At 40.4% G+C, this 19,149-nt stretch overlaps 1 protein-coding gene across 3 annotated transcripts in view; it reads right to left on the bottom strand.

The window, feature by feature from the left end:
* The window catches only part of LOC126262421 (multiple C2 and transmembrane domain-containing protein), a 1,124,939-nt gene that overhangs the window by 94,396 nt on the left and 1,011,394 nt on the right, over positions 1–19,149 (bottom strand). For all 3 annotated transcript variants that reach the window (XM_049959054.1, XM_049959056.1, XM_049959055.1), the window contains one exon: positions 8,542–8,690. In XM_049959054.1, the coding sequence (XP_049815011.1) occupies positions 8,542–8,690 (149 nt within the window). The remainder of the gene's footprint in view (positions 1–8,541; positions 8,691–19,149) is intronic.

The following is a 19,149-nucleotide window of genomic DNA, read 5'->3' as shown; positions in this document are numbered from 1 at the left end:
CTCTGTATCAAATCTGCATGCAGAACATGCAGAAGAATGTATTACATAGGGAATTCACAAAATAAGTAACACATATCATCCCACAGTAAGACCACTATGAAACAAGAGTGCTGCACTGTCAGAGGAGAGTTCTGCTGCCCTGTGTATAACAGGGTGGATCACAATGTTGGAGTGAAATGGAGCGGCAGCTGTATGCATCCTCAAAAGTTGAAGTACATGAGACAATATGGTTCTCATTAGCAAAGTGTCTAATGTGCACATTAAATTCTGGTGATGTATGGACCAAATGCAATGTTGTGTCCAGCCACAGTCAAATGGTACCAACAATCGGACCAAGGCCAGTATACAATACAGCAAACAGTCCAGATCTTGCACTATCAGATTTCCATCTTTTCAACAAGCTGAAAGAACATCGTGACTTTTCATGCTTTCCCGATGTATCTGTTGCAAATATGCTTCTCGTGTTTGCCACCAGATTGTATTGTGCAACTCGCACAATATTTCATCGATGCAACTGCTCGACACCACCAGGTGGTGGTAGCTGCTGCTGTCACTGCTTCAAGACGTGACATGATAATCACATGGCGGTGTCAAAATTTATCATGCTGGCAGCATCCACTGAATGTCCACTGAAAAGAGACTTTTCAACAACAGGGACATTCACACTGTGGATCTCAAATGGCTTTGTGACTAAGGAGTGGATTTCTATCATCAAGGACTTGAATGATAGGTAGGACATTCCAACTGTTGTTTACAGAGATCTGCAAATAGTGTCATGTACCTGTGTCACTTTAAAGTGCAGTGCAATATTTGATAAAAGTTGCTTGACCTGCCATGATAATGAGAAGCTCACTTTTTAAGTCCACTTGTATTTTGATAAAGGCAAGTATCTGACAAATTTTTCCCAAGTTACCTGTATGCTTACATAAGCTTGAGTAGCATTTTTTTTAAAGAGAACTTAGATTATTATTCTCAAAGGAGATTACCTTCCTGCTAAAATATGGCTTGAGCTGCATCTAAGAAAATTTTTATGAACCTGAGATTTGGAGAAGCGATGCCATAAAATATACATTATATTTGGTCAGGAAAATAACTAAAGATTTAATTAATGAAAGGTTACTCCAGTTGCTGACACACACTTCATCTAAATTGACAACTGTTTCAACTTTCACATCCAAACCATTTTCAGATCCACTTGGAAACAACCTAGATGTGAAGGTGAAACCAGATGTGGAGCTAAATAATATGTATATCAGCAACTAAAGCAGCATTTCATTAACTGAATATACAGATTCAGAACAACAGTACTGTCTGATCAGTGAGAAACTAATAACTCAAGATTTAAGCTTCAGTGAGTTTTTCAAGGTGATTATTTTGTGTGAAAGTAACGCTTACCATTTGCTCGCAGATGTGTATCTTTATGCACATATTCAAACTACAGTTAATATTCAGACAATTGAAACTCCAGGTAGGAATATCAACAATGTAGGAAAAAACAGATTGCTACTTACCATAAAGATGACTTGTTACGTTGCAGACAGGTACAATTAAGAGACAATTACATACAAGCTTAAAGCCACAGCCTTCATCAGAAAATGAGAAACACACACGATTCATTCACACAAGCAAGCACACCTCACCCAAATATGGCAACTCGGGCCAGAATGTGGCTATCATATGGGATGGAAACAGCAATCTGGAGGGGAAGGGTAAGTGGAAGGGGAAAGGGAAGGGGAAGGGGAAGGGGTAGCAATGTAGAGGGGGGGGGGGGAAGCACTGTCTGGTGGAGTGTGCAGGATTAGAATACCATGTGCAGCATCTGGAGGTTGTGGGGCAGGAAGGTGAGGAAAGTGGAGCCAAAAGGACAGGAGCAGGGAAAGATGGGCAAGTGCATTGGCAGTGGGTGGTGAACAAAGAGGGTGGGAAACAAGAATGAGGAGGAAGTGGTAAGACAGAGAGGGTGGAAACTATTGGATGGAGGGTGTGGGGTTAGTGTGTTACTGTAGGTTGAGGCTGGGATAATCATGAAAGCTGAGAATGTGCTGTAAGGATAACTCCCATCTGTGCAGTTCAGAAAAGCTGATGGTGGAGGGGAGTATCCAGGTAGATCAGGTAGTTAAGCAGACATTGAAATCATGCATATTATGTTCAGCTGCATATTGTGCCACAGGGTAGTCTACTTTGCTTTTGGTCACATTTTGGAGGTGGTCATTCATGCTGGTGCATTGCTAGTTGACAGTCATACCAATACAAAAGGATGTGCAATTATTGCAGCAAAGTTGGTAAATGACGTGGCTGCTTTCACAGGTGGCTTAGCCTCTGATTGTGTAGAATAAACCTGTGACAGGACTGGAATATGAAGTAGTGGTGGGTGTATCAGGCAGATCTTGCACCTGGGTCTTCGAAAGGGATATGATTGTTGTGGCAAGGGGTTGGGGATTGGGAGTGGCATAGGCATGGACTATGATTTTGTGGAGATTGGGTGGGCAATGGAACACCACTTTAGGAGGGGTGGGAATGATCTTGGGTAGGATGTCCCTCATTTCAGGGAATGTTGATAGGTAATCAAAGCCCTGGTAAAGGATGTAGTTCAGCTGTTCCAGACTGGGGTGGTATTGGTTATTACATCCCTTGCTCTCCATCACCTGGAGGAGCATTCCAGACACCACCCCCATGAGTTATCCAACCTGCTGATATCCTACTGCCACCTCGAGGCACTAATATCCCATCCTTACCCAAAGTGTTCCTCCTTGTCCATCCCTCATAGCACCAAAACCTGGCCTAGTTGACATTTTCAACTTTATACATCCCCCTAAACTTCCTACCAACACTTCACCAAATCTAGAGCCAAAACTTGCCCATAATATTGCTGTTAATCTTCCTATCAAAACCCTCAGCTCCACAGAAGTTTTAGTCCTATGCAAGGGCTTCACCTTTAGCCCTACACCCAAACTTAACGATGCTGGACTTGTCAAAGACCTGCTCTCCTTCCTCCAATCCCTGCAATGGAAACACTTATTTGCCACTAACCCCTCTAACCAAAATCAACCTAATAGCAAGTCAAAACTACCTCTTTCAGTTCATACCATCGTCCAGCCTTGATCCCTCCATGTAAGTACACACCGGTCTCTCTCCAGGAATTCCTTACCTCCAACATAGTATTGCGATCCTTCCACAGGTTCCTTCCTCAAAACACCAACCTTTCAGTAGAAGAAAGAATAGCCATACACAACCTTAAAACAGGTCCTCACCCAATCATCCTACATGCAGACAAAGGCTCCACCACCATTGTTATGAACCACAGTTACTACCTGGTGGAAGGCCTCACTCAATTACTGACTCCTCCACCTACAAACTCTGCCGGAGTGATCCCATTCCAGAAGTCCAACATCATCTCTAATACCTGCTTAAAGCCTTAGGACCTTCCCAGAACCTCTCCCCTCAATCCATTTCCATCCTCACCCTTATGATACCCAGCACACCCCACCAACCACAAACCCTACTGTGGCTGATTATTGTGATCCCACTGAAAGAATTTCAGCCCTCATTGACCCACATCTCCAACCAATTGCCTGTAATGTAGCCTCCCATGTCACTATTGATGCCATCTCCCTATACACCAATATCCCTCATGCCCATGGTCTTACCACTCTTGAACACTACCTTTCCCAATGTCCTTCAAAATCCAGACCCATTACCTCATATACCTTACCAACTTTATCCTTACCCACAATTACTTCTCATTTGAAGATAAGATTTACAAACAAATCTGGGGCATAGCTGTGGGCCCCCGCATGACACTCTCCTGTGTCAACCTGTTTATGGGCCATCTAGTGAGACCTTCGTAGCCTTCCAAAATGACAAATCCCTAGTCTGGTTCAAGTTATACCCAACATGCCACTTTCCTAGATGTTGACCTCCTCTTTGATGGCTCCATCTGCAACCCTGTCCACAGTCAACACACCAGTCACCAACAGTACTTGCATTTAGACAACTGTCATACCTTTCACACCAAAAATCCCTCCCACACAGCCTGGTCACTGAGAATGGCATGTCTGCAGTGACAAGAACTCCCATGCCCAGTATGTTGAGGGTCTCACCAAGACCTTCACAGACATACACTATCCCTGAGACCTAGTCCGCAGACATATCTCCCATGCCATTTCCCCACACATCCCCAATCCTCCCACCATCCCCAAGACACAGTCTCAAAGGAATGTACCCTTTGTCATCCATTGCCACCCTGGCCAGGAACAACTAGACTATATTCTTCATCAGGGCTTTGATTACCTATTATCATGTTCTGAAACGTGGGACATCCTACATGAGATCCTTCCCACTCCCCTTCAAGTGGTGTTTCATCACCTATCCAACCTCCACAACATCCTAGTTCATACCTATGCCACTACTAATCCCAACTCCTTGCCACAAGGATCATATTCCTGTGGAAGATCCAGGTGCAAAATCTGCCAATCCGCTCACCCAGAACTTATTCCATTCCTGTCACAGGTTTATCCTACTGATCATACAATGAAGGCTTTCACGACCGGATGGTACTGTTGTTGATAATTCTTCTGGGTTATATGGCCATGGTCCATGGAATTCTTGTATTCCTAATGTTTCGTCCAATACTATGTTGGACATCTTCGGAGGTATGGCTGGTCCTGCTGAGTCCTGCCGACTGAAGAGTCAGGCGTCGGTGAGCGGCCTAAATACCGAGGAAAGTGGGCATGGTCTAGCTTGCAAATAGAAGCAGAGAGAAAACTAGTCAAAGATAAAATGTAACTATTGATAATAGTCCGTCATAGATAAAAAATCACTTATGGATTCTGTAACACCACTGTCCATATCTCACTTAATTTCAAGGCCACTTCTTTTCTATTAAAATTATCTTCATGTTTATAAATTTCAATAGCCTCCCTACACAGTCGTGGATAATAGTTCGTGGTAGCACTTAAAACTGTAGTTTCAGAAAACATAACTACATGGTCACCTGACTGAAGTGCATGTTCCGCAACGGCCAATTTATCTATTTTTCCCATTCGGCAAAGACTTTTATGCTCCTTTACCCTCGTATTCACACTTCTTTTCGTAGTACCAATGTAGACCTTGCCACAAGTACACGGAATTTTATACACACCACCAGATGATAATGGTGGCCTTCTATCTTTAACAGAACAAAGTACTTGTCCTATTTTCTTGTAGGTTTGAATACCGATTTCACTTTATGTTTCAGCAAAATTTTGCCGATTCGATCTGTAACCTTACTAATGAAAGGTAAAGACACCGTATTCTTCCATTGCAGTGTACACAGCATTGCTTATAAATTAATTATTAGTAAGGTTACAGATCGAATCAGCAAAATTTTGCTGAAACGTAAGGTGAAACCGGTATTCAAATCTACCAGAAAATAGGACAAGTACTTTATTCTGTTAAAGATAGAAGGCCACCATTATCATCTGGTGGTGTGTATAAAATTTCGTGTACTTGTGGCAAGGTCTACATTGGTACTACGAAAAGAAGTGTGAATACGAGGGTAAAGGAGCATAAAAGTCTTTGCCGAATGGGAAAAATAGATAAATCGGCCGTTGCGGAACATGCACTTCAGTCAGGTGACCATGTAGTTAAGTTTTCTGAAACTACAGTTTTAAGTGCTACCACAAACTATTATCCATGGCTGTATAGGGAGGCTATTGAAATTTATAAACATCAAGATAATTTTAATAGAAAAGAAGAGGCCTTGAAATTAAGTGAGATATGGACAGTGGCATTACAGAATCGATAAGTGATTTTTTATCTATGACGGACTATTATCAGTAGTTACATTTTATCTTTGACTAGTTTTCTCTCTGCTTCTATGTGCAAGCCAGGCCATGCCTACTTTCCTTGGTATTTAGGCCGCTCACTGACGCCCGACTCGTCAGTCAGCAGGACTCAGCAGGACCAGCCATACCTCTGAAGATGTCCAACATAGTATTGGACAAAACATTAGGAATAGAAGAATTCCATGGACCATGGCCATATAACCCGGAAGAATTTATCCTACTGAATCTGGGACTGTGCCATCTGTAAAAGCAGCCATGTCATTTACCAACCAGCTGTCCAGCAGGATAAATGGCCACAGCCAAACTGTGGCCAAGAGCAAAGTACACCACCCTGTCGTACAACATGCAGCTGAACATAACAGGCTTGTTTTCAAAGGCCACTTCAGTATCTGAGCCATCTGGATCCTTCCGTCCATCACTAGTTTTTCTAAACTTCACAGACTGGAATTCTCCTTACAGCACATTACCTGCTCCTGTAATTATCTCAGCCTCAATCTATGGTAACATACTGTCCCTACACCCTACACCCAACAGTTTCCATCCCCTCTGCCCTATCACCCCCTCCCCATTCTGATCTCCCAACCTCTCTGTTTGCAGCCCACTGCCAACACACTCACCCATCTTTTCCTCACTCCTCTCCTTTTTTGCTCAATTCTCTGCCCACCCCCCCCCCCCCCCGCCTCCCCCTCTGCCCCACAACCTCCTGATGCTGTGCTTGTTGGCATTACAGTCCCTGTACACTCTGTGTGACAGTGCTCCACTTTCTCCCCAGCAGACTGCTATCCCTTTGCCTTCCCTGCACCCTCCACACTATTGCTTCCGTCCCATATGACCATATGATAATGCTTCCATCCCAAGTGATAGTTGTGCTTATGCCCAAACTGTTGATCATCTGTGTGTGAGGTGAGCTTGCTTGTGTGAATGAATGGTGTGTATTTCTCTTTTTCTGATGAAGGCTGTGCCCAAAAGCTTATGTGTGTCTTTTAGTATTGTTTGTCTGCAACTTAATGTATCATCTTTATAGTAAGTAGCAATCTATCTTTTCCTACATTGTTGATATGAACCAATATTCTACACACAAGCATGTGCCATTTGAGAAGACTCTGACCACCACTCAAAAGACATAGTGTTGCCTCGCATCTCTATTGTTCATATGACTGCATATACAGTAAGATTGAAATGATGGAACAACTACGTTTTATCTAAGTAACACAGCTCAGTCATACTAACATTTATTATAACCATAAAATATTTCAGAGGGTTAGAAACTTGACAGTAACTGAACAATGAGGACTTTGTGAAAGTTTATCAAATCACACAAAAATACTTTCTTCTGCTCTTATAAAAATGAATCAACTGTATTATATAGTAAGGGGAGAAGTCAAAAAATTAGGAACTTGTGTTATAGAATAACTGCATTTATTTTGTGATATCAGCATGCAAATCTTGGGTTTGAAAAGGGAATATGACAGTCCTATTTAGTTACTTCATTGTGAATATTCTGTCATAGTATGTTACTTTTACAATATACCAAATGCTTCTATGAAATTATGTCAATATGTTAATTGCACCCTTGCTTTCAATTTCTAGTTATACTTTAATAGCCTCTATGGTCCAGTTGCTAATGTCACACATGGATTTAGAGGACCTAGGTTCATTCTCTGATGACCACCTTGAATATTTCTGTGATGGAAGGGTCTGGAATGGGATCATCTTAGCCTTGTGGTGACTCTCAGCCCACACACGTGACACCAAATCAAACCATTTACACCAGGGTGGGCAGCTGCATAGTATTACAAACAATCCTGTTGGAAGAACATCCGCAACTGAGCATTATAGCAGAGGTTGAAAATACCACTTCAGTTGTCACATGACCAGTTTCGGACTGTTATAAGCCCATCCTCAGGTGTTGTAGCTGTGCTATGGTCCCCAAACACCACATGAACAATGCACAGTTTGCAGCCTATGAGAGCAGAACAGCACACAGCGCCTGGTACACGTGGCGCTTGGGGACCACAGCACAGCTACGACACCTGAAATACCTGAAGATGGGCTTATAACAGTCTGAAAATGATCATGTGAAAATAAAGTAATTTACAACTGAAGCAGCATTTTCAACCTTGGCATAATATTAGTTTATTTTAGTAACATGTCCACATTAACAAATCATTAAAAATCACTGTACATGTGCATAAAGATGTTGTGCTGGCAGAAGCAATGGTACATACATTTTACAGTAAACCATGAGTTACAAATGCCAAATTCTTCAAATTAAGTAATTTTTTTTAGAAAATCTGAGAGTCCAAGCTTATCCACACTTTAATAGTTTAAATATTTGTACTCAAAATATGGCAGCCAAAATGCTGCTCAATCCAATCTATAATAAAGTTCCAGATACTTTATCATTAATAGAAATTAACAGTTGCAACAAAGTTGACAGAGACTCAAACCAACTGGTTTTGTCATTCATTCAGGAAACTAATGGTTGCTTGTTCTTCATTTAAATGTTTTGATTTGAAACTAAAATAATCTATTTCTAATCAGTTTTGCTCTGAAAATCTGAGCTATGTTTAATTGAATATATGAGTACATATTATATTATTAAATATGCTTATCCATGCTAACCAAATTTTTAATGCTACAAAGCTACTCCAAGAAAGTACTTATAGCAATACCCTTCCTATTTTGTAGCTCTGTGAGCAGATACTTCCCACACCTGAACTTGGCATATGGGTCACTGAAGCCATCAATGTCCATTGGCAGGAGATTCTTCCCTTCCACAAGAACGATTGTTACTACAGAACTCCAGATTTGGCTCTTCAGGCGGCGATTAACATCACTCAGTTTAGTGTTACGCTGGAAATACTGAAACAAACAAAAAATTATATTCAAACACAACTGTTCAAAAATGTGTTTTTGATCCAAAAGGATAAACCAAAAATATCAAAAATTATTGTGATGCAGAATCACGCTACTGCAATACCAATATAAATCAAGAAGCATACAATGGGACACACAACACATACTTAAGTAGTAACAAAAGATTACTCATCAGTAAAGTTGATTAACAAATCTAAAGATACCAACACAGATTCTTTGATGTATTTTGAGAATACACCATACCCTTCCACTTGAACCTTCAGCATTGCTCTCTTTACTTGGCAACAGTACAACAATAATCTCTCTGATCTTGTTTCTTCTGAAAAAAGTACTTTATACTTCCTTCCTTGAATGGGGCTCTCAAGAAGACCCAGTGGCGTCATTGTTACCTAGTATATGGATAGCATTTCACTGTCAACTATAAACCATTTCACTAGTGCAGTTTTCAGCACCATATGCTAAGTTCTTTTTAGAATATTGATAGCTTTACTGTCAAATGAATCTCTGACTGTCATGCTTGCTGAAAGTTAGCAGCCAAGACACAGTCACTGTGTCTAGCCACTTTGGTTCTGCAGTATTTTCACTAGATCATAAACTTGTCTACAAACACTTCTTACTGAAATTTCCAAGCAGATCAAATATGTGTGCCAACCTGTGCCTTTCATAGCAAAGCGACTGAGACCTGCCGATTAAAATCAGATGGTCTGGATGCTAGAGATGGAGAGTAGAATGTGATAAGTTGAAGTTTTACATGTGCCCTTTAGGTCAAACAGCACAATCTACGCTGAAATAATGTTATAAAGCAGATGTTGCACTTCAGTCTTGGTCCAACATACAGTTTAAATTTGTCAGATACAATCAAAATGTATACTATAAGAAGTAGAAAAATTACATCTCAATAAATTTGTTCATTTTACTTGGCTTTTATATTGTTCTACCACAAGAACCTCAAAGGCCCTATAATATATCTGTGAGAATGACTTGTGTAATTGCCAAAATTTCATATGTACTGTACACATTTATCATAAAATAAAGCTTGTTTAGTTTGTAGGAATATGATGTATTTCAGTAACACAAAACAAGATTTTCCACTAATTATAATATCTTTTAATCTTGTGATAAAAATGTCAAAATTATAGAGTTACAATATTTTAAGGTAATCTGTTTACTCTGAACACACATAGTGAATAACAGTATCCTTCTGTGTTATTCAGAAGTAAGAATCAAACAATGGAAAATCCAGGATGAAATGTAACAATATTATGAGAAGTAATGTTGCTACTCACCATATAGTGGAGACGCTTAGTCGCAAATAGGCTTAACAAACAGACCCTCACAATTATAGCTTTTGGCCGTTAAGGCCTTTGTCAGCAGTAGACAGACATACGCACACACCCACACACTCACGCAAACACAACTCACACACACGACTGCAGTCTCAGGCAACTGAAACCACACAGTGTGGTTCTAGTTGCCAGAGATTGCAGTCGTGTATGTGAGTTATGTTTGTGTGGGTGGGTGCGTATGTCTGTCTATTGTTAACAAAGGCCTTAATGGCTGAAATCTATAATTGTGAGAGTCTTTTTGTTGTGCCTAACTGCAACTCAGCATCTCTGCTATATGGTGAGTAGCAACTCTCCTTCTCATAATTTTATCAGAAGTATGAATGGTTGATGAATTAAATTGTATATACAAAATTTATAAAATACAAGAATAATTCTGATTGAGCCATAATGTAAACTGTTATCAGATGATTCAAATAAATCAGCTTGTATTTCTGTGATGGGTATATAGGCAGCACAATTTTAATGGTCTTCATACACAGACATGGATAGTATATCTAAAAAGCTGTAGAATCATACTTCATCTTATAGTCATCTGCTTACTTACAATCTTAGGAAATTCTGTGGCTGTGTGATATAAATTGTCAGAAACAGATGTTGACATTCCCACCATAAATCTGGAGATGTCACATCAAAATCAGTTCTAATTCTTTTCTTTCTATCTATATTTCGTTTATCTATTTTACTTGAAACTATAGAGAATGTTCATTGTAATCGTAGGGACTGAATTTACACGGGTTTGTCTTGACAGTGATCAGTCATAAGACACATCCGGTAGAGAATACATTTGATTTTCAGACCAGTGTAGAACATGTCTGGAATGTCATTCTTGCAAACTCGTTTAATTCAAATCCTTGCCGCACAATAGACCTCACAATTAAAACTAAGTCAGAGAAACTAAACTTATTTGTTTAGTGTTAGATCAGACATCCCATTAGTTACAATGTGTCCCCACTGCAAATGCCATTCTCAGACAATGTGTGAGTTGCTGTTCATAATAAGTTGGAAAACACTATGGCTGCTGTGAAGTGATTGGAAGCAGCTTTAAGTGAATGTGTTAGGTGAACTAGTGAGGTAGTGTCATTGGGAGGTGGTGACCAACAAATCTGAGGTGGTATCTTCCACTGAAATAGAAACTGAAACTGAGCAAATGAAATGTAGAGTAGGCAGTTGTGCCCCTTGTACTCACTGTGTGTAAGTCTGGAGACCTCATACAACATGCTGAAGACACTGTTTCAGCAGCCACTGAGAGAACCAGGCCTAAATAACTGCAGATTGTGATTCATATGTGGAGAGAACAATGCCTGTGGCCTGGGTTCTGAAGTCATACTTGTTTCATTCCAGTGACTGGGAGAGAAGACTGAGAGGACCAGCCTTGCTTACAGAGTTTCAGTAAAGCAAGTAATTTACAGCATTGTCATCCAAACTGGTCAGATCCCTCTGGTTTTGAGCCAAGTAGAAGGCTTTAACCAAGTTCTATGACAAGCTAAGCTGTGACTTCTTGGGTTTGTGCCATAAGGTTTAGAACGGTAGTGTCCCTCTAAATGGGTCAGAGGTGCACTACACATCAGAGGCTTTGATCCAGACAGGTAACTTTGTATGAGTTGCACACAAGGTATTTTTTGCTTAGGTTACTCTCTATGCAATGCAATGCAGATAATAATAGGTGTAGAAGAGACTGAAATATTAGTGCAAGACCCAATAAAATGCCATCCACAAACGAAACAATTAAAATACTAGTGATTAAATGTCAGAGAATTTGTTATATAGTGCTAGAATTTGAAGCACTCCTCAAAAGCTGTGGAGCTCATATAATACTAGGTATGGAAAGCTGGCTAAATGCGAAATTGGAAGTGCATGATCCATGGTGGGGAAATTACAGCTGCAGTGCTGACAGGACCCTGTAATTAACAAATCAAAGTTAATGAGCCTGTAAATGTTTTGTTGAGTGATTGGCTCTCTACCTCTGAACTATTATAAGTCAAAAGACTTTGGGCAACTAATGTGTAGTTTCCAGCCTTGACCATCTGATATATACTGCTTGACAATAAAAAGTGAAGCCCTCAGAAGACACAGTCAGATGTCAATGTTATTTAATACATGGACACACCATTAGTTGGTATCTAAATGAATAAAAGTTGCAATTCTCAGTGACAGGTAGAATAGCCATCAAAGTGCATTTGTGTGTTTAGTGTTGTTCCCAGGCTGAAAGGGTGTATAAGAATGTCAACAGTATCAGATGTTAAGTGATCACTGCAAAGGACATGGATATGCTGTGTACACATATGAGACAACACTATCAACACCTGACAGAGTTTGAATATAGCCCCACTGAGGGTGTCCATTTGGTCAGCTGTTCACATCATGCAGTATCCAGGTATTTGCTTTTCGATGTCACAGAGATCTGATGATGGGGATGCATGGAAATGTGATGGTAGGCATATTTGACATCGAAATTCCAGTCATCCACATCTGTCCCCCACACAGGAGGATCGCCATATTGTGCACCAAGCTCATCGTTATCCCTTCATCTGAGAACAAATAATGGGCTCCCTGCAACATTCTGTTTCATCCCAAACCATCTGCAAGAGACTAGCACCAGCCAGGCTGGAGAATTATTGTCCCATGCATAAGCTGCTGTTAACACCACAACACAACAGCTACATTTGGAATGATGCCATGATTGGGAAGCATGGACTCCTCATGAAATGTGTCACATCATGTTTAACAATGAAACACTGTTCTGTGCTAACCCTGACGACTGTTATCAGCATTTATGGTGGTGACTTGGAGAGAGGTCCTATTCTTTCAGTGTTTTTGAGAGGTTCAGTTGTGATACTGCTGGCACCAGCATGGTATGGGAAGCCATCGGGTATGACTTCAGGTCATGGCTGGTGCTGATTAAAGGAACTCTGATGGCACAATGGTACATCACAGACGTCCTGCATCCTTAGGTGTTACCTCTCATGCAAAAATATCATGGTGTCATTTTTCAGCAGGACAATGCCCATCCACACATGCCACATACTTCTATGAACTCTATGAGAAAACAGCTTGGATGACAACTCTGTACTGGTGCCAGTATTCTAGATATCAAGGACCAGTGACAACAGTTGTAGGCCAGTTTGCCTCAGGAGAGGGTAAAATAGCTTAATGACACCTTTCAAAAGCGAATCAGTGTATGCATCCAGGGCAGAAGGGGTGCAATGTCATACAAATAAATGGGCTCATACTACTAAGTTCTTTGTAACTTTGACTCAGTATTGTAATCACTGAAATAACATAACATATCCTCTCAACCCATAAAGTTTCATTTTGTTTCATCCTGCCTTTCTGGGTGCTTAACCTTTTTCGTACAACAGTGTATCTAATGGCACTGTGTGCAGCAGATATAGCTGAAGGTCATGTTTTATTTCATTGTGCTGTGTTTGGCTTGTTTGTGTTAAATAAGTGATGAAGAGATCATGGTCTAATGGACAGCATTTCTGAATCTAGATCCTGGGGTGCAGGGTTTAATTTGAGGTCGGATCAGATATTTTCTTTGATTGGGGAACTGGATGTTGTGTTGTCCTCATCTTCATTTCATTATCAGTGATGTACACAAGTCACTGAAGTGCATCGAATATGAAGATTTACACTGGCAGCTGAACTACTCCAGATGAGGTCTCCCAGCCTATAATTTCATACAATTTTCATTGGTCTGTTGCAGGCACTTCTTCTGGAAAAGGAATCCCACTACCAACAGTTAGGGTAGATGATGAGTATAAGTCATAGATACAATGGCTGCACTGGTTGACGTACACATGGCCAAGTACAGCTACTCCAGCTGTGACTGGACTGTAGAGTAAAATGGAAACACAGAAACACATACAACACAAAAGCCATATCCCCATGCTATCTCACAAGCCTCCACTGACCCTTAACTTTGCAACCACTTTTGCTCCTCCTTTGAGATTTTGATTGAAGGATATTAATGGCCCAGACTATATATTTCCAACCAAGCAGTGGTTACCACACTGGACTCACGTTCTGTGTGTTCATCTACATCTGCATGATTGTACATCATACTTAGGTTATTGGCAGAGGCTTCACAGTATTTCTTATCCATTCCACTTTCAAATAGCACGTGGGAAAAACAAACACCCAAAGCCTTCTGTGCAAGAACTGATTTTTCTTATTTTATTACGATAGCCATTTATCACTAAGCAGGTGTGAGTCAACAAAATAGTTAGGCAATCACAGGTGGAAGTTGGTGATTGAAATTTCATGAAAAGATCTCCCTGCACTGAAAAATGTATGTGTTTTAATGATTGTCACCAATTTGCTTATCATACCATTTTTGAACTTTTTCAATGTCCTATGTTTCTCCTACTGCATAAGGAACCCGTACCACATAGCAATCATCCAGAAGAGGATGGACAAGCATTTTGTAGGCAGTCTATATAGAAAATTTCTTGTGTCTTCTAAGTACTGGTATTTACATGTCTGACAGGACAGATAACACACACACACACACACACACACACACACACACACACACACACACACACACACACACACACACACACACACAAGCGAGGAAAGCTCTAGGTACTTTCAGTGCGGATGCTCCATATCTTCAGACCCCTGAGGGACTTTAAGATACTGCAGTGCCTGTGATATTCCAAACTATGATGTAATATTCCTTCAGACATGCATGGATGTCCGAAGGAACAGGCACTGTGGTGACTACAGTCATCTTGACATGTATCGCAGCTGTGAAAATGGATCACCATCAGCTGTATAATAGCGACAACAATGAAAATTTGTGCCAGACTGGGACTCGAACCTGGATTTTCTACTTATTGCAAGTGGCCATGCTATCATTTGGCTCTTTGCGCATGACTCACAGTCAGACCCAAACTCTCATTTGTTATCAACCATGTGTTCACAACCTGTAGGGCTTAGTGTATGTTATTAGCAGTGGGGCTAAAGAGTAATGGGGCTACTTGCACTTGACAAAGCTGAGAATTCAGGTTGGATTGGAAGTATGCTGGATGGCCGAGGTGATTAGGGCAACCAGAAGCAGAAGATCTGGGTTTGAGTCCCTGTCTGGCATAAATTTCTAATCTTCATGATTGATTTATATCAATACCCATAAACAGCTGAAGTCATGATTTCTCATATTATAGAATGCTGTATTGTTTGTTTGAAAAAGGACACAGGACACTATTGTCTCAACAGCACAACCCGAATCTGGGCTGGATGGGGTGGTTGATATTAGTTTTGGAGGAGGAGGGAGTGATGGAGGAAACAAAGGCCGATGTCTTACAAAATAAAACTCAGAACTATTGAAAAACTGTGTTTATTGATCACCAAACACACTAACAATACCACTGTAATTAGGAACCAGCTATGTACGAAACAGATGCTGTTGTGTACAACAGCTTACATGAGATTGTACATATTGTTTTGCTATCAAGCAGGTAATGTTCTATATTCACATTTTGTTTTTGACACTGGCTGGTAACATGAGAAAAAAAAAACATCACAACCTTGAGGAACAGCACTACTGGAAGCTTTCAGTTACAAGGAAAACAGTGGGATACAGGAAGGTACTTTATCAATTTCATGACAAATGGCTTTGGGTGCACTTGCTACTAGTCAATATCAACTGATGTAATACTGGTGTGTGTGTGTGTGTGTGTGTGTGTGTGTGTGTGTGTGTGTGTTTGGCACGACAGGGTGGTGCGAGTTCAGTTTCCAAACGCTATAGTTTTCTAGACAAAGGCAGCTGGCTGCCTCTGCCCTTGTTGTCACTGTGTTGCCTTTACAGCTCTTCTCTTTTCATTTCCTAAAAAACACCATCTGTTGGGTCCATCAGACCTTACGCCATTCGTAGCTGTTTCCATAGAAATCGAAAGACTTGTATGTCTCCGGACTGATTTTCACTTGCTTCCGATGGCTACCAATCTTAGCTTTCAGTATTTTGTGGAAAAAGTATCCTCATGTTTCACTGTGCATGTTACATCTGTTTTTGTTTACGGGCACATAGAGACAATGAACACACCAATGTCTGCAAGTTATATCATATCTAATTTGCTCATATTTTGATCGTCTAATTTAAATGATCGTTCTTTTGTCTTGACTGACTGTCAAGTCCCAGTAGCGTTGAATCAGAGATACTTGATTTTGAGGAACATCCACACACATCAACTAACACCATCTCAACAATTTCACTGTCCTACCCCCCCCCCCCCTACCCCTCACATACACACGTGTTGAAGGGTTATCCACCATTCAAGTGGATGGCGAAAGGCATTTATTGCTTGAAAATGTCTGTGTTCCCTGAAGAACTTGAGTTATCATCACAAGAAGCGAATTTGTGATATTTATATTTTGCTAGTTAGTATGACAGTCGAAGGTTGGTTCTGTGTCCCTTCTGTATGGATTTAAACTTTTTTTCGTAGTTTTGTAGATATCAGATTGTCGATTATCACATATCTGGTGTGGCTTTAAGCAACCTGAAGACTCTTCCACATCTGTCACCTTGCAATTTTTTTTTTATCCTAATGTGACTTCTGATTAAAAAATGAAAATCTTCAGTGTACTGAATCACGAGGCTGTCAATCGGACGAAAATATTAAAAGGAAATTTCCTGGAAGATTAAAACTGTGTGCCGGACCGAGACTCGAACTCGGGACCTTTGCCTTTCGCGGGCAAGTGCTCTACCAACTGAGCCACCCATGCACGACTCACAACCTGTCCTCACAGCTTTACTTCTGCCAGTACCTCGTCTCCTAGCTTCCAAACTTTACAGAAGTTCTCCTGCAAAGGTCCCAAGTTCGAGTCTCGGTCCGGCACACAGTTTTAATCTGCCAGGAAGTTTCATATCAGTGCACACTCTGCTGCAGAGTGAAAATCTCATTCTGGAAATATTAAAAGGGTTCAAGTATCGACAGAATCCCAGAAATCATTAATAATGGAATGTAGCTGTTTGTTCTGAATAAAAAAAGTGTATTTTACCACGAGTGAACTTGCATAACGAGTTCCTTAGGGCATATCCTTCACAGAGCTTGAAAATAAAGATTTCATCAACACTAGAACTAATACATAAACAAAACTGTTAACCATCTGGCAGAAAGCGGCATCAGTCTCATGGAGAGCTACAATGCATTACATAGGTCAACATATTTTAGCCTTTTGTCTGAAGTTTGCATGAAAATATGAATTTCTGACTAAATCGATTGCTCTGATCTTGAAAGTGAAGCCATGTGTACGTCACGACTGGTTTTTGCACCACCAGTCCACCTCCACCATCGAAATCTGTACTGAAGGAAATCGGAAAGCAATCGCAGGAAGATGGAGACGAAACCGAACAATATAGTCGTAAAAAGAAGTAACGTAACATATATACGAATTAGAAGCAAATATAGTGATCTGGACACTTACCAGATAAAGGTTTCGTTTAGGTTTGCACGTGTTGAACGCTTTTCAAATACTGATCATCAGTCCTAATTTGATGTGCAGTGGAGGCAATACAACGTGATTTAGATTGACCAAATGCTCATTCACAATATTCTTTGATCCCGCTACCGGGTAATTCCTCTTTGGCTCCACTATTCTACTCCAATGTTCATGATACTCCCTACTGTAGGGTGACCAGAAATCCATTATACAGGGTGATTCAAAAAGAATACCACAACTTTAGGAATTTAAAACTCTGCAACGACAAAAGGCAGGGCTAAGCACTATCTGTCGGCGAATTAAGGGAGCTAAAAGTTTCATTTAGTTGTACATTTGTTCGCTTGAGGCGCCATTTCAGCCAATTTCAGCCAATAAAGTTTTTGGTCCCTTTTTCTTCGAAGGTGCTACTGTAACTGGACTACAGTATCTGGAGATGTTAGAGAATTGGCTGTTCCCTCAGCTCGAACAAGAAGCACAACAATTCATATTTCAGCAGGATGGAGCGCCACCACATTGGCACTTATCTGTCCGTAACTACCTGAACGTCAACTACCCGAGGCGATGGATCGGCCGCCAGGCAGCCCGTGACAGAGCACTTCATCACTGGCCTCCAAGAAGCCGTGATCTTACCCCCTGCGATTTTTTCTTATGGGGGTATGTTAAGGATATGGTGTTTCGGCCACCTCTCCCAGCCACCATTGATGATTTGAAACGAGAAATAACAGCAGCTATCCAAACTGTTACGCCTGATATGCTACAGAGAGTGTGGAACGAGTTGGAGTATCGGGTTGATATTGCTCGTGTGTCTGGAGGGGGCCATACTGAACATCTCTGAACTTGTTTTTGAGTGAAAAAAAAAACCTTTTTAAATACTCTTTGTAATGATGTATAACAGAAGGTTATATTATGTTTCTTTCATTAAATACACATTTTTAAAGTTGTGGTATTTTTGAATCACCCTGTATTACGAGATCGTCTCTTACTTAGCTTGAGTCCCGTTATCCCGACAAAATATATACGGGGCTTATATTGTCCCGTTTTTCATTAACCGTCTCGTGCATAGCAATAGCCTGTTTCCAAGTAATGTGTAGCATAACCAAATAGAGAACAAATATGGTCATACCCAAAGAATAAAGAAAATATGCAATTTGATTAAACCAAACTGAACGAAGTCTATCATTTTCAACTTCTTTACATATCAAGATAACTGCTGCAAGAATTTGTAGCTCATTACTGCATTTGTGCTAGCTCTACCTGGGAGTAGTGTAATTGCAGAAAAGGGGTTCTCGATCACAAATACTTTTCGAACTGAAGGAAAGAAGAGCTTTAGTGTGTAAACTGTTAAGGAAATAATTATAACAAAGATTCATTTTCTGTATACTTCATGTGTTGATTTTTATAACGTTCCGCTTGAAAATATGAAACATCTGAAATAGATATACATAAAATGTTTTTCTGACACCACCCTCGGCGAAACTCGCAGGCCAATGGAGATTGAAAAATAAGTACCCTACGTAAATAATAGTAACTTACTACCATAGGTAATGACTTCATTGGGTGAAACTGATGAACTGTGTTTGCATTCCGCAACAATAAAATATTTACTCGGTTAGCGATGGAAGGTATTTTGATGTACCTTTTAGTATAAATTTTAA

This window comes from Schistocerca nitens, chromosome 6 (assembly GCF_023898315.1).
Source record: "Schistocerca nitens isolate TAMUIC-IGC-003100 chromosome 6, iqSchNite1.1, whole genome shotgun sequence".
Classification (NCBI taxonomy): Eukaryota; Metazoa; Arthropoda; class Insecta; order Orthoptera; family Acrididae; genus Schistocerca; species Schistocerca nitens.
The sequence above is the reverse complement of the archived record's forward strand: the minus strand, read 5'-3'. Positions and strand labels throughout refer to the sequence as shown.